We start from the raw sequence: 16,463 nt of genomic DNA, 5'->3' as shown, positions 1-16,463 counted from the left end.
TGGGGTGGCGGGGGGGGGGGTGTATTGGTATCTTCAGGGAGGAGCCCAGTGTCAGAGCAGGAAGGTGGGGGGAATCATCAAGCCTGTGCTGATGCCAGTCCTGAGGGCCCATAGGAGGGATGGGGTGGCGGGTACGGGAGGTGGAGACACATTAGAGGGTGGGCAGGCCAGATCAGGATGGACTCCTGGTCCTAAGCCCAAGGGATGAGGTGCAATGGGGAGCAAGTTGGAACAGGAAGTTCAAAGCAGTGGGGCCACGGTGGGGGGGGTGGGGGGGCGCTCTGGCCCTGCCTCCCTCTCTAGCCACTTCTTAAAGAGCCTGAGTGTCTTGCATACAAGTTTGGACTTTAATAAGTGACAGGGCCTGGGTCAGTGGCAGAGGTGAGACATGCAGTTTAGGAGTTTGGGAGGAGATGGAGTCAGCTCTAAAGTGACCCTTGGGAGGTGGAGACCAGTAGGCAAGGAGACCCTAGGCGCCTCATGGGATGAGCTGGGGTGTGGGGTCCCCGTGCAGAGGCGGCCATGTGGGCCGGTGGAGGGAAGGGGGTGGGGCTGGCAGGGGCAGACAGTCTGAAGGGCCCCTGTGAAGGCGTCTCCTCTCCCCACAGCCAAGGCCCAGGAGGTCCTCCAGGCCATCCGGGGCTACGTCCGCTTCTTCTTCGGCTGTCGAGACTGTGCTGGCCACTTTGAGAAGATGGCTGCTGCCTCCATGCACCGGGTGGGCAGTCGGGACAGCGCTGTTCTCTGGCTGTGGTCCAGCCACAACAAGGTCAATGCTCGCCTCGCAGGTAAGGAAGGGCCACCTCCAAGGCCGGAGTCACCTGCGGAGGGAGGATGAGGTGGGGGGACTTTGGAGTCCTAGACCAGAGTTAGGAGACGGGACACTTGTCGTCCCCCAAGTAACAACACCCCGTGTGTCACAGCGCTTCACAGCGCACAGAGCCTTTCACATGTCCCAGTGGATGGAGGGGTGAGACTAGACCCATTTATGTGTATCAGTACCATTAGACCCATTTTCCAGATGAGGAAATCAAGGCTTTGACCCTCTAAGACAGTGGTTCTCAACCTTCCTAATGCCAGGACACTTTAATACAGTTCCTCATGTTGTGGTGACCCCCAATTTCATTGTTACAAATTGAACATAATTAAAGCATAGTGATTAATCACAAAAACAATATGTAATTATATATGCGTTTTCCGATGGTCTTAGGCGACCCCTGTGAAAGGGTCGTTCGACCCCCAAAGGGGTCGCGACCCACAGGTTGAGAACCGCTGCTCTAAGACCTGCTCTTCTGATGCCCTTGCTCCTTTTCCCCTGCACCAGGGCTCCTCCCTCTGGCCTGGTGGGGTCCCTTTCCTGTCTCCCAATCCTGCTTTCTGGCTATTGGCCCCTTACTCAGACCAACAGGAAACTGAGAGCTGGGCTTTTCAAACCCCACCCCCCTCGGGAGGAGTCTAATGATAAAATGGGCTGGAAAAGAAAGACCAGGTTCTTTCTAGAAATAAGGACTGATTTCACCGGGGGGCCTGGCCTGCTGAGTTCCCTCGTTGGCAGTGCTTCTGGAGTCCGATGGGTCCAGTAGGCAAAAGCATTCATCTCCGGGGTGACCGACTGGCAGGTGGGAGGGAGCCATCTGTGGGCGGGAGCCTGGGCTTGTCTGTGGGGAGAGAGGAGTATGCGTGACTGCGACAGACCACAGACCGCCCAGGGGTGGGGCGTGGGGACAAGGCCTAGGGCAGGGGAGGGTAGAGGAGCTGCATGGAGCAGGTGGTGGTACAGGCAGCTGCACTTGGTCTTGGTCTCCTGGGGCCTCCTGGTGGACTTTGAAAGGAAGACACGTGCCTGTCTCTCCTCCCACCCCTGCCACCAAATGCTCCATCTGACCTTCTCTAGCCCTATGACCTCTGCAGGCTCCCAGCTTCCCTCGGGGCCCAGCTGCTGCTGGTGGGCCAGGAGCCAGGCCTCTCTCTGAGGGACCTAAGGAAGGCCGTTCCCTACCCTCTCTGGGAGGGGGGTCCCTTCCGTTACAACTAATCCCAGTGGCGGGAGGGGAGGCACAGGCTGAGCCCTCACTTTGCAAGGTCGCTCCCCACTTCTCACCGGACCTTGGAATCTACTTGCCGCCCCCTCCCCATTATAACCATCTGGCTTCTACATCTCCTCCTCCGCGGCTTCATTCTGACCAGCAACTTCTTTTCTCCCTATTAAACCCTTTGGGAGCGGTGCCTCCTCCACGAGAGATGGGCAGGGCACAGGCTGAGCCCTCACTTTGCAAGGTCCGTTCCCCACTTCTCACCGGACCCTTGGAATCTACTTGCCGCCCCCTCCCCAATACAACCATCTGCTTCTACGTCTCCTCCGCGGCTTCATTCTGACCAGCAACTTCTTTTCTCCTATTAAACCCTTTGGGAGCGGTGCCTCCTCTACGAAAGATGGGCAGATGGGCATTCCCTGGCGACGCTGAGCGAGGGGCGAGGGGCAGGCCCTCGGGCTCAGCCTGGTTCTGCCCATAGCCCAGCCCTGCTTGGGGTCCCAGCTGCCTGGTGGGCAGGGCAGCTCCTCACTCTTCCCGTCCAGGGCCCAGGCCTCCCCACACCCACCCCTCGGGGCCCACTGGGGAGGGGACTCCACTAACTCCCACCCGCCCCAAAGGGCTGCAGTGGAATTATTATGTGCTACCAACTCTTCTTTTAAAAAAGTTTTCCACTTAATTACAAAAGTAACATATCTCCACTGTATAAAACTTGGAAAATTTCAGAAAATGACAAGACAAATACTAGCAGACCAACCAAAGCCTGCAAGCCAGGTCCTTCCGACTCACCCTTTCCCGTGTCCGGTCTGGGGGAGGGGGTAGAAACCAGCAGAGACGCTGACAGAGGAAGACAGTGGGTTAATATGGGGGAGGAGCCCTAGCTGGTTTGGCTCAGTGGATAGAGCATCAGCCTGCAGACTGAAGGGTCCCAGGTTCAATTCCTGGGCAGGGGCACATGCCCGGGTTGCAGGTCGATCCCCAGTAGGGGGCATGCAGGAGGCAGCCGATTAATGATTCTCTCTCATCATTGATGTTTCTATCTCTCCCTTTCCCTTCCTCTCTGAAATCAATAGAAATATATTTTTTAAAAATATGGGGGAGGACTGGAAGGGAAACCGGAGTGCTGGGGTGCGGGTCGGGAGGACTCCCCTCACCCAGGGGAGTCCAGGCCCAGTGCTAGCTCGTGTTCGGTCTGCCTCCTCTCCACCCGACCTTTTCAAGGTGAGTCCTTCTTTGCAGATGAGGGAGCTGGCATTCTGAATGGAAGAATGAGGTCTGGGCTCCTGGGTGGGCCCAGTGTCCCAGCCAACCTGTGTGTACTTCTCTCCCCAGGGGCCCCCAGCGAGGACCCCCAGTTCCCCAAGGTGCAGTGGCCGCCCCGTGAACTCTGTTCTCCCTGCCACAACGAACTCCGGGGGACGCCCGTGTGGGACCTAGGCAACACCCTCAGCTTCTTCAAAACCCACTTCTCCTGGAGCAACATCATCAGGGACCTTCCTGCCCCGGAGCCCCCGCGGCGGGGAGCACAGAGGATGGCCGCCTCCGCAGAGCCGGAGCTGGCGACCGGAAACTCCACTCTGGGCCCCGCGGAGGCTGAGAGCATGGTGGGCCCAGGGGCCAACTTCCCCGGGACTCTCGTCCTGGGTGCTTTAGTGGACAGACTTGGGGCAAGTGGCCCCCCGGAGACGCAGGCTGGCCTCGGTGTGACCAGAGCTGAGCTAGAGCAGGGACCTCCTGAGCACATAGCAGAGCTTCAGAGGGAGAGGTGGGAGCAGCCAGAAGGGCAGGAACCCTTGAGCGAGCGAGACTTGGGAGCCGGGTTGCTAGCTGAGCTCCCGGCTGAGGACCTCCCCACAGGCCCTTCAGAGCGGAGACGCGTGGGCCGCAGCTCCAAGCAGCTGGCCAGTGTCCCAGAGGGGGAGCCCGAGGCTGGGGCCCTGCGGGGCCGAGGCCAGTGGCTGCAGGTGCTGGAAGGCGACTTCTCGCACCTGGACATCAGCCTCTGTGTGGTGCTCTACTCACTGTCCTTCATGGGCCTGCTGGCCATGTACACCTACTTCCGGGCCAGGATGAGGGCCCTGAAGGGCCATGCCAGCCACCCCACAGCCTGAACCGTCCAGCTGGGGAGGGTAGCAGGAAAGGGAGCTGCTGCTACCCATGGGCTCTTCCAGCCCCCTGTCCCCCTCCCCGCCTTGCTCTTTGTCCAGGGAAACCCAGGAAAACCAGTTGCTCCAGTGAACCCTCCTTGGTCCTTGTGGGAAAGGATGTTCCAGAGACATGAAGACATGCACGGGTCCAGGCTCCTCAGACAGCGCAGGGGCGGGGCAGCCCCGGGCAGGGAGGGTGGGAGCTCTGTCCACGGCTTCTCAGCACCCAATTCCTCTCTTGCAGCTTATCTGAAGCCCCGCCTCCTTCTTGCTGACGCTCCAATGTCTCCTGCTTGGTCTTGGCCCTAAATTGGGGCAAGTGAGCCACAGCTTCCAAGGCTTCCCATCGGAGGAGGGTCCCCGGGGGGCTCCGTGGGCTGGAGCAGAACTCCTCCCCACACCCCAAGGCCCCACCCATCCCGCTCCCTTCAGGATACAGAGGCCTTCGCACCAGAGAAGGAAGGACCGCCTCTGGCCCTGGTGGCCTGCCCAGCCTCCGGCCCCTCAGACCTCCTGGCTGGGGGGCGGCTTTAGCGTAGGGACTGGAAGCTTGAGGTCATGCTGACCTCCCAGGTGACATTTGTCGGGAGGACACCTGGGACTGGTCCTTCCCAAGCCTCTGCTACAGGGAGTGCACAGGCTGGGGCTGGTGTGGGCTTGCTCCGCTGGGTGGGTGATGGCCGCTGGGCTGGGTGAGTGGCTGGCTTAGCGGGACCTGCACGAAGGGCAGCGTGGGACTGAGGTTGGGGATGTTGGGACCTACCGTGCCTTACTCGGGGCTGAGCTGGGAGAGGTGGAGTGAAGAAGCAGGAAAACGTTGCTTCACATGTGCTCTGGCTCTTCCCCCTTCGGCGCACCTATCTGGGAGCTGGACCTTGCTTGATTTCGATTTTCAAAATAGATGCTAATCTTTGAGTGTGGAGGGTGCTGGAGTGAGAGGAGTATCGCCTCTCGGGGGCCACCTCCCGTCTTGTAGAGGTGAACGGGTCAGAGGGGCGGGTGGCGCTGTACATACACATGCTTGATTCTCACTCTGCCCACTGCTGGCGAGGGCTGTGGAATAAATTATTTTTGTTAAGGCAAGCACCCCTGTGTCCTGTAACTTGCTACTTGGAGGTCTAGTGTCCAGGTCTGGACAGACTGTGCAAAACTCTGTCCTGAGAGATCCAGCAAGACATGAGTACCCCCTGGCTCACAGAGCTGCCGGCCTGCAGGGGACCCAGTGCCCATTACAGCCCCTTCCTGACTGTGCAAAACTCTGTCCTGAGAGATCCAGCAAGACGTGAGTCCCCCTGGCTCACAGAGCTGCCGGCCTGCAAGGGACCCAGTGCCCATTACAGCCCCTTCCGCCTCGAGGGGCCCTCCCCGACTGCCCACAGAGCTCTGGGTGCTCCGGGCCCAGCGTCTCCCAGAGCCAGGCAGGCCCCAGTGGAGGTGCAGTCCCACCCCCTGCACCCCCATCATCCCCGGAACACCTGCCCAGGTGCTCTCAGTTCTGCTGGAGGCACCTTCGTCTGCACCTGCCTGGCTCTCCGGCACCCTGCTCTCCAGCTCCCTCGGAAGGAGGGAGGCCCTGGGCTGGCGGCTCAGCCCGGAGGAGTCAGCCGGATTAGAGGGCCTGCCCCTAATCCCTCCTGCCAGGTTTTACAAGGATCAGAGCAGCTGATAATGAACCTCATTAAGAGGGAGCAGGAGCCTCAATCCGATTTGGGGTTTTCTCTTTGACATCACTTTGCTCAGATGGAGGGGGTGGGGTTCCAAGCATGCCCCTTCTGCTAGGGCAGCTGGGGTGGGGATGGGGGACAGTTGGGGTCACCCCCCCTCCCCTGCTGTGTCCGCCCTGTGTTACCTCTGGTGGGTCCCAGCCTGGAGCTGCTCCTCTGTCCGAGGTTCCCTGTCTGTGTCGCTGCTCTAGGCATCCCCCGGCCCGCTCCCTCCTCCTGGGCCAGCTTGCTCACCTCCCCCTGCCCACAGGCCCTGGCTGGCAGGCCGAGAGCCTGCCCGGCCAGCACAGTGTCGGCAAGATGGCCCTGGCCCCGGGGTGAAACAGGCTGGCACGGGCCCGGACTACTTGAGCACACCTGTTCCCCACCACCACCTGGTGCTGCTGCAGTGCCAAGGCATCAGCTCCCATGCACCAGCCCTTAGATAAGGCTCCAGGGACCGCGTTTCTAAACCAAGCTCAGGTACTGAGAACCGGGGCCCGGCCGCGGGGGTGGGTCTCCCCCCTCCGCGGTGCAGCCCCGGCATGTTTTTGCCCTGTCCCAGCCCCTCTGATTGATAAACAAGGGCCCGGCCTCCTCCTCAGCAGGACGGCTGCCTTTCACCTTGATTTCCCCAGGGCTCTTGGCTGCATCCAGCATCGATAACCAGCTCCTCCCGCCAGCTGGTCCCCTCCCCTCCCCGGCCTGCCAGGCCCGGAGCTGGGGCTTCTGTGACTGGAACGCCGCCTGCCTCCCGTTCTAGGCCGTTCTCTGCACCCTGGGAGAGTGCCCGCTCGGGAGAGCGTCCTGGGGGACCAGCACAGCAAGGGCGCCATGGCCCGGGGCGGACAGGCCCTGCCCGGGATGTTCCTACTGAGCGTTCAGGCCGGGTTTCCTGGAGGAGGCAGCTGAGCTGGGCTTCGAGAGATGTGTTAGCAAAGAAAATGAGGAGGAAAAGGGCATCACAGGCAGAGGAGAAAGCACGCGCCGCCGCGGCCAGCGAAGGGAAGTAGTGAATACAGGACTTTCTAAGCAAAAAACTAAAAAGCACTGAAAGGAGATTTTCAAAGTTGCACTGGCCTAGAAGCTGGGAATAGACAGGAGAGAGACGCGGTTCCCCTGCTGTGTGGAGCTTACTCTCTAGGGAAAGGGAGAGGGAAAAGGATGCTGTGGTAAGTGCTCTGAAGCATAGAGAGCAGTGGGGGGCTGGGGGGCTCTCTGAGACACGGGAGGGGTGTAGGGGTGTCACGGGTAGGGGAGGCGCTGTGTGGAGCTTACTCTCTAGGGAAAGGGAGAGGGAAAAGGATGCTGTGGTAAGTGCTCTGAAGCATAGAGAGCAGCGGGGGGCTGGGGGCTCTCTGAGACGTGGGAGGGGTGTAGGGGTGTCACGGGTAGGGGCGGAGGGACCACAGTCCTGAGGGGCCCCTTCATTCAGAAGCCACCATCAGACTGACGAGGTCCCAGAGAGGGGTCCCACCTTTGGCCTGGCTCTTCCCCCAGCAGCCTTGGCACCGGGCTGGGGGTGAGGAGTGGGCTCCAGGGGACCCACACCGCCTTGGCCCTGGAGGGAAGTCCCAGCAGTTGGAGGAGGAGGAGGAGACCTGGCTCGTGCCCCTGGCTGCCCACTGACCGGCTGGTTCTAATCCTGGGTGAACCACGAACCTCTGGAGCCTCAGTTTCCTCATCTGTAAGACGAAGGCCACAGGCTGGGCTCCATGGTCCCTACGGTGCCTCTTCCTCTCACCGTGATGCCAGCTGCTTTGCCGTCAGCTCAGCGAGGGGCTGTGCCTTCAGGGTGACCCCTGCTGTCCCCACAGAACAGCTATGAAGGGGAAGGCTCGCTTGGCTGCACCAGGAAGAGCACCCCAGAGGCCTCTGCCCCTGCACGGCCTCGTCCTCCCCCCCTACCCCCCCCTCCCAGATGGCCCCTCTGAGCTTCCAGGTTCCAGGGAAGCTGCAGGGCAACCCATCCCTGCCCTAGCACCTCCCCTCCTCTGCCCCTCCCACTTCAGGGCCAGCCTCCTATGAGGACAGAGGCTCATCTCTACCCACACACATTCACAGTCCCTCCCACTGTAAGAACTAAATCGGACTCCAAAAAGAATAGTTTAATTTTTACCCCTGGCCTTTTTGTGGCTTGCCCCCTCTTCTGTCCTGTGTCTGTACCCCCTCTACACACACACACACACACACACACACACACACACACACACACAGCAGTGCAGGCCCTGGCTTCTCCCCCGTTGTCCAGCCTGGAGGGGGGTGGTCACTCACACCCAGAGAGAAAACACAACTGCCCTCTCATTCCTCCCACTCCCACCCTGGGCCTGGGCCTGGGCCTTCTGATTGGGCCCCGGCAGTGCGGTCTCCTCAATAGAGAGAGGCTCCCCGCACTCACTCGAGAGCCCAGGTGGCTGGTCATGGCAGAGGAGGACTCCTTTCAAAGCTCTCGTCTCTGCCCTGGAGGAGAGCACCTCAGGGAGGGGTGTGGTCACTCAGGAGGGTCACTGAGTGACAGGCAGATGGTCCAGGCTCTCTATCCCTTCCCTCCAGATTTCACCTCCGCCCCAGTGGCGGCAGTGGGGGTGGGGGTGGGGGCAGGCAAGGGTCACAGACAGGGAGGGAGTGTCTGAAAGTCACTAGGCAAAGGCAGGGGACCTCTGTCAACATGAGGAGATAAAGCTCAGGGGACAGGCCATGGGGCACTGGGGGTCACTGAGGACGACTCTGGGGTGAGATCTCCCTGGCAGGGCTGGCCAGGGGCCAGGTGCTTCTATGGCGAGAGAGCCCACGCCTTCTCGGGGCTGTGGACCCGCCAGGAGAAAGCGGCCCTCGCTGCTCTGTTCAGCCGTCCTCCATCTCCTGGCAGCATGGCTTGCCTCTCGCCGGGGTCGGCCTGGAAGCTTCTGCCGCTGTGGTGGGGGGACCACCTTGTCTGGCCTGGATCTGCTCTGCCGGGTCCCCATCAAGGTCTCAAACCTCCTTGCTTCTGCTGGTCAGAGTTCTGCTTCGGAGCAGGAGGAACTGCTGAGCAGTGGATGCTGGGAATATTGATTATTTCGGGAAATTTCAGCTAGGATCCTGCCTTCACCCAAATAAATCCCAGTGATGTAAAAAAAAATAAGGCATAGAAAAATATAACTGAGTATTTTACTCTTTTTGTAAGTATTAGAAACAATGGAAAGTCTAGCTCAGGTGAGAGTTTGATCTACTTAATGCCAACTTTCAAAAATAAGTTAAAAATAAAATCAAGCTACATTTAAAAACTGGGAAAATATATGTATATGCCATAAATATGACAAAGGGATATGACTATTACAAAAGATGCAATCTTAAAATGAGATTAGTTTGCAACTATTGATATAAGATGTCCAAGGATACATTTCTATAAACAAAAATCTATTTTTATTACAATATTTATTACTAAATATATTTTAATAATGTAATTATTAAATGTAATTTACAATGCTTTAAGTGTGCTTTTTGCTTTTTTTTCCTGCAAAAAGCTTTATTGTTTCTATTTGGCCCAATGCATGGGAGAGGGCTTCAGGGTGGTTAAAAGACTGGCTGGGGTTTCAGGGAGAGACTCAGGCACAAGGCAGACACCAGGGGAGGCAGAGGGCCCCTCACAGGCCTCCGGGCTCCACAGGCTCCTAGTGGTGCTGGAGGCTGAGCCTTTCCTAGAGCCACTCGCCCGCCCAGCCTGGGGCCGCAGCCTGTGGAGGGAGCCAGGTGTGGCCCATCTTCTTGATGAGCTTCACCTCCTCACCCGGAAGTGGCTCTGCGGGAAGTCAGAGCTGAGCGTCTGCGGGGGCAGAACCAGGGCCTGCAGGTCCACCAGGGCCTGGTCAGGTTCCTCCCCAAGGCCAGGCGGCCTCCCTGGCGCCCCGAGTTCTGCCCACTCATCTGGGGAGGCCTCAGCGCGTCCTGGGGGAGAGTGCGGCCACCGCGCTGGATTTGCAACTTTAAGAGACGCTCAGAGCCCTCGAGCTTCTCCGCCATCTCGCCCAGAGAGAGGTAGGTGTGGGCGGCCCGCAGAGGCAGGGGGCCAGGCGGTTGACCGCAGCCTCCACCTCGGTGGGATAATTCTGACAGATCTGGGAGCTCATGGTTGTTCGGCGATAAGGGGTTAAGGTAGAAAAGAAGCCGGTGTGTTGGCTGGTCCCGGAGGGGGGGCTGATGGGGGTGACTGGATAAAACGCAGGAGGGTGGCCGGAGGCTGGGAGAAGGGGCGTTCCTGGGTCTGTTCGTCCAAACACTGTTGAAGCAAGAGGCAGCTCCAAGGGCCCTATTAAAGTGTACATTATAAAATGTAATATATTAATGTACATAAATATAAATGTAATATATTAATATCTAAATAATGTAATTTATAGCATTGTTATATGGTTGACCCTTGAACAACACAGGGGTTGGGGAGCCAAACCCCCACACAGTTGAAAATCCATGTATAACTTTTGATGCCCCCCCAAAACATAACGACTCATAGCCTACTATTGACAAGAAGCCTCACCGATAACACAGATGATTAACACATATTTTGTATCTTATATGTATTACATACTGTATTTTCACCATAAAGCAAGCTAGAGAAAACAAAATGTTAAGAAAATCATAAGAAAAATATATTTACGGTATTTATTGAAAAAAAAAAAATCCATATATAAGTGCACCGTGCAGTTCCAACCCATGTCGTCTAAGGGCCAACTGTATGTATAGGTTAATGCTTGTCTAGAAGTCTGGAATAGACCCCAAACTATGCCCAGAGGGATGTCTACACTGTGAGGTTGGGGTGGACTTAATCAGGGCTGGGACTAGAATGAGGCAAGGGAGGTGCCGAGGGCGCAAAATTGAAGGAGACACCCTCAGGGGCAGCACCAGAGTGAACTTGGTGCCCAGATATCTCACAGCCCACCCCAGGCCTGGCTCTGACTTAAGTACTTAGGCACCTTTTTGAATCTTTGCAACAAATATTTCTTTTTGAAAAAAAGTAACAAGGAAAAGAAATAGGTCTTTAAAGTTCCATTGTGAATAAGTCAAGGACCAAGGCCCTATTGAAAAGAATGGGCCAACGCAGGAAAACCAAGTGAGAAATGCCACCTTCTGTCTGTCCTGCTGGCAAAAAGGAAAGGAAACAAGACAGTATTCCCTGGAGTGAGGGGACCTGAGCTGTATGCTGTTTGCTGCTGCGTTTGAAACAACCACAGTCATTCCTCTTGCAACTTGAGCACATGGCAGCATGGCACCCTGGCTGTTGTCTCCTCCCCCAGCTCCTCGGAGCTCCCGGAGGACAGGGACGGTCACGTGACCTGGGCCAGAGCTTCTCGGAGCCTGAGTTTGTCTGTAAAGAAGGTGAGGTGTGGCTAATAGCACCAGCACGTAACAGGAGTTCACCCTATGTTGTTATTCCCCAGGGCCAGGGACTGGGATAGGGATGGACTTCAGAGACCCAAGCAGCAAGGACACCCAGGCAGCCGGCACCCCTGGAGTGGTGTGAGCCGCACTGGAAGTGGCCTGGCGTCCTGGGGAGAGAGGGTGCCCTTCCATGGAGGGACGTCGTACCATCCCTCAAAGGCAAAACCACCGTGCTTTCAAAGACCTCTGTTCGTCTCAAAGTCCTTTTGCCTACTTGGCTCTTTTTAAAAAATTAATTCTGCTTATTGTTTCCAATAGGCAACACATGCTTAAGTATTTAAAAAATTCAAAAGGACGGAGAGTGAAATGTCTTTCTCCTTGCTCTGTCCCCCAGCTGCTCAGGTCCCCTCCCTGGCAGCCTGGGTACCGCTAGCTGCCTGTGTGTCCTTTCAGACCTATTCTATGCAAATACAGAGAAAGACACATACTCTCAACACCGTTCTCCACGGTGTTTTCTACACTTAATGCTACACCTTGAAGACCCTTTCATCAATGGCTAAGTCAATTTTCGGGGGGAAAAGAGCAAAGTAGGGGGCTTGTACTATAAGAATTTTTAAAGTTATATATATATATTATTTCAGAGAGGGAGAGAGAGAAACATCAATGATGAGAGAGAATCATTGATTGGCTGCCTCCTGCACAGCCCCTACTAGGGATAGAGCCCAAAACTTGGGCATGTGCCCTGACAGGCAATCAAACCGTAACCTCCTGGTTCATAGGTCAACACTCAACCACTAGGCCACACCGGCCAGGCAAGAATTTCTTTTAAGTGTGATTTTACCATAGGAACAAATAAATGGACCAATGGATCCTAGAAAAGTTCAAAGGAAGAGCCATGAATATGTGGAAATGTGAGCTCTGATAAAGGTGGCATCATACATCAATGGGACAGTCGATAGTGATGGGACATGGGCTCACTATACAGAGAAAAAAACAAAAACTGGACCTCTGCCCTATACCAGAGATGGACTCAAGATGGATGAGAAACCTAAACATGAAAGATAAAAACTATAAAGCCGATACAGTAAAATGTGGGAGACTGTCATTGCAGCACAGCAGTGGGATAGCACTTCTCACACAGGACCCCAAGCGCTCAAGCATCTGAACGAAGAGCTTCTGTTCGGGAGAATCCCATGGGCAAGTGAGCAGGGAGATACAGGCCGGGAGGAGATATCCGCTGTGCCCGAAACTGCCCTTGTCGTCATCCCGCGAAGACCCAACAACAGCCCTGTGGGGAGGCCTGGCAGGCGATTGTCCTCGCGGGGTCAGGGAGGGGCAGGGCTGTCAGGTGAAGAAATCGGATGACACGCCGACAAATGGCTGTGTCAGGCCCGCAGCCAGGCGTCCCCCAGCCAAGGGGACGGGGTCCAGCCCTCCATGGCTCTGAGACCAGTTTCCTCCACGGCCGCCACAGGTCAGACCGTGCGCATCAGCCCTGAAGTGTGTGTGGTAAAACGGGCAAATGACCGTGACAAGTTCCAATTTCCACCCTCCAGGAGCAATTCCCCGGGGCCTGGTCCAGAGCGACAAGTGTGAAATGTGGCCTTCACGGTGAATTACCGGCCGAAGGAAGCTGTCAGCTCCAGGCGCTGGAGAGAGGGGGGCCCGCTCTGTTTGTCCCTGGGCCGTGGCCTGAGCAAGGCTCTCTGTCACCACTGTCCTGTTTCTGTGACTGAGAAGACCGGATCAGTGTTGTGTGTATGTTGTTGTTTTTGTGGGTGTTTTTTTGGGGGGAGGGGAGACTAGCTACAGCAGGCCACTGTCACAGATGACCAGACTGGGGAGGGACATCTATGGGAGTGCCTTTCCTCACACGTCGTCCCCCTCGGGAGGAGAGCTTGGGTGGGTCTGTCCTGAGGGGCAGTAACACTCGGAGCAGAGTTCTGTGTGTCCTGCCCTCAAGGAGGGTGGGGCCTAGAGAGGGGGACCCCCCTGTAAGGAGCTCCATCGCAGTTCAGCCTGTGGATAGATGCCCCCGGATGGCCGAGGTGCTGTGGGGCCCCAGCAGACACCTCCTCTTCAGGCGGGGAAGGTGGGGGACATGCAAGAGGAGCAGGGGTTCACCAGGATCAGCATGAGGGGAGGGATGGGGGGAAGGAAACGGGTGGGGAAAAGCACTGACAAGGCCTGAACAGGGGCCCGAGGAACAGCCTGGAAGTCCAGCCTGGATCCTGCAGGCAGGAGGTGCTGGTGGGGGTTTTAACAGAGGACACAGTCTCAGCTTTGTTGTTGGTGTTAATCCTCACCTGAGGATATTTTTTTCCATTGATTTTTAGAGAGAGTGGAAGAGAGGGAGGATGGAGAGAGAGGAGAGAGAGAGAGAGAGAGAGAGAGAGAGAGAGAGAGAACCATCCATGAGACAGAGAGACCCATCAATTGGTTGCCTCCCCCATGCATCTTGACCTGGGCCAGGATCGAACCTGTGACCCTTTGGTGCATTGTTGATGCTCTAACCACTCAACAACGCTGTCCAGGGCTCAGGTATTTTTTAAAAAGATATTCCTGGTGTGAGAGGTCCAGGCTTGAGGGGCAAGTTCTCCTCGGCCAGTAACATGTAAGTAGGACTTGGGGGTCCCCCGGGTCTCAGGGTCTCCCACTCCATGGGCCTTTGTGGGTGCCCTTCTCCCCACCTAAAATTCTTCACCACCCAACTCCTGTCTGGGTTAAATGTCACCTCCTCTGAGAAAACTTCCCTGACCCTCCTCCCCCCTCCCCAGCGGTCAGGCTCCTCCCCCCTCTGTAGGCCACAGCAAGCCCCCTCCTTTCCCCCTCTTGCTGCTCCCATCACATTGGTGAAGGTGTGTGCTGACCACTCGGCCTCCCCCATCAGACTGTGAGCTCTGGGAAGGCTGTATCCTGTCCATCCCTGAATCTCTCTGTTTGCCACCCTGGCTGCTCACTTAGTGGCTGACGAATGTGTGAATGGCCTCCACGCTCACCAGTAAGTAAAGCACCTCCTGACTTTGCCAGACTCACCTCCTCTGTCCCAGGCTGACGGGCTCTCTCTGCCCGGATGCACGCAGCATCCCAGGGAGAGAAGAGATACTAAAAAGTATTAAAAACATATAGTTCCTCAGAAGCCCCACAGGACTTGTGCCTTGGTGACCCTTTGTGATGAGCTGCTGTTTCACACACAGGCCAGGGGCTTGCTGTGCGGGGCGCACAGACATGCATCTGCAGGGAGTGGCCGGGCTAGAAGTCCTCTCAGATGCTTCCAGTCTGAGGATCTGGGCCTGAGATGCCAGGGGTGCCGAAGGCGGGTTAGGAGGGCCAGCCCTTGGGAACAGGGAAGAAGCGGCATCCGAGGCCTGGGCCAGCGCACTGGGGGCTCGCAGGCAGGGACCCCCAGACTCATTCTAGCCACAGCGGCCGAAGCAGGAGGCCCGTGTGGCGTTTCCTGTGCCTCGTGTCTGGGTCATTACCCCAGGCTTTCCCTTTCTTCCTCAGCTCTCATCACAGGGACCACGTGGCTCGTGTAATAAAGTCTGCAGATCGCCCCGGGAGAGCAGGAAGTACATAAAAAGCCAGGGACCATTAGGGGTGAGCGGGAAGCAGGGCCCTGACAGCCATAACCCTGAGTCTCTAGCCCGCGACCACACCAATAACGGGGCCGGCAGCCTAACCAGGCCTGACAGGCCACTGACGGCCACTCCACTGCCCAGGGAGGATGCGCTGGGCTCCTCCCCATTCCCGGGCTGCAGCAGCGGATTCATCAGAAACTCCCTCCCTCCTCCATCCGTTCATGGAGCAAATAACTATCAGACGCCATCATGCCGGGCCTCGTCCTTGGAGCTGGCAATGTCACCGTGAACAAGACAGCTTCTTTACTGCCAGGAGAGCGGTGTGCGAAGAGAGGGGCCAGGACTCGGAACCACATTTATCCCCATCTACGGGGCGCCGCTCAAGGGCACAACGACTCCCCGCGTCGTCCTGGGAGGCGGGTGCTGCTCCTCCTGCCTGTGGTTGAGTGCTCTCTGCCCAAGGTCTCCGGCCCAGGCCTCCTAGAAGCAGGATGCGTTTGGACAGTGAAGCTAACGAAAGTCAACCCTCCTCGATTGACCTTGGGCCTCTCAGACGCGCCCTAGAGGCCCGGCACGGGGTGGCTGGAACAAGGCGGGCGCACGCAGGTCCTGTCAAGAGCAGGAGCATGTGCTACCCAGGATGGTCTTGTCATGAAGACGCTGGAACCCCAAGGAGGGCCTGCCCCTTGTTAGCAAGGGGGCCGGTGGGGGCAGGGTGTTCTTGCCAATGCTGTTTGGTGTGTCTGAGGCCTGGAAGCCTGGACCCTGGCAGACTGGAGGGGTGGGGCCGGCCATCCAAGCAGATCCCAGGACTCACCAGGCATCTTCAGATGCTGAACCCGCGCCCTGACAATTAGGCGGGGGCCCGGGGGTGGGCAGAGACTCCCTGGAGCCCACTCCGAGCAGGAGCAGCCCTGCTGAGAGAGACCTGGACTGGGCAGAGGGGCTGGGCTTCTCCCTCCGCCACAACAAGCCACACGACTACCTGGCAGGCAGCCGGGAGACGGGAACACCCCGGTCCCCAGCACCCCACACTCGTTCCTTCCTCGGGCCTTCTGCCTGCCCCACAGCACAAATCCCTTGCCATGTGGACCAGGGCAACCACGTGAGCCTTGTAAACACCCCGTTAACCTTTGGTTTAAGGGTTAAGCTCACTAGGGGCTGAAATTCCGTGTCCCCAGGGCACTGGGTGGGCCTGAGGGGGGCCTGCGAGAGGAGGGTCACTTACTCTAGAATATTCATGTCCTGGGTCAGTGACAGCTGTATACAGAGCTCACTTCATGCTGCATGTGCTCTGGGATTTCTCCTTGTTCTGGGAACTGTGCGCTTCAGGATCCGTTTCCGGTGTTTAAGATGTTTTGTTAAGCAAATGAAATCATTTTATAGCCAGAAACTGAAGGAATAAAACAAACTCTTTCCCTGGTTGAAACGAGTGGCAGGGTCCAGAGGAGAAGCTAGGGGTTGAGACGGGCCTGTCAATCAGGGACTTGGGTGCCATTGGGGCTGGTGAGTGGGCCCCAGATCTAGATGCTTCTGCCAAAGCCTGGTTGCAGCGTGAATGTCCGACCATGACGGTGTTACCACCGACCATTACATTGTATGGGTTTATCATTACATTGGGCATTCTCCCAACGCAGCCACTCC

At 57.2% G+C, this 16,463-nt stretch overlaps 1 protein-coding gene across 1 annotated transcript in view; it reads left to right on the top strand.

Moving 5' to 3' along the window:
• Positions 1 to 5,266, top strand: part of QSOX1 (quiescin Q6 sulfhydryl oxidase 1) — a 30,274-nt gene extending 25,008 nt beyond the window's left edge. Inside the window, exons 11-12 of the mRNA XM_014528323.1 lie at positions 609 to 788; positions 3,366 to 5,266. Coding sequence (XP_014383809.1) covers positions 609 to 788; positions 3,366 to 4,144 — 959 coding nt within the window. The 3' untranslated portion in view covers positions 4,145 to 5,266. The remainder of the gene's footprint in view (positions 1 to 608; positions 789 to 3,365) is intronic.
• The last annotated feature ends 11,197 nt before the right edge of the window (positions 5,267 to 16,463 follow it).

The sequence above is a fragment of the Myotis brandtii genome, unplaced genomic scaffold (assembly GCF_000412655.1).
Source record: "Myotis brandtii unplaced genomic scaffold, ASM41265v1 scaffold630, whole genome shotgun sequence".
Taxonomy (NCBI): Eukaryota; Metazoa; Chordata; class Mammalia; order Chiroptera; family Vespertilionidae; genus Myotis; species Myotis brandtii.
This window is presented reverse-complemented; position numbering and strand designations above follow the sequence as displayed.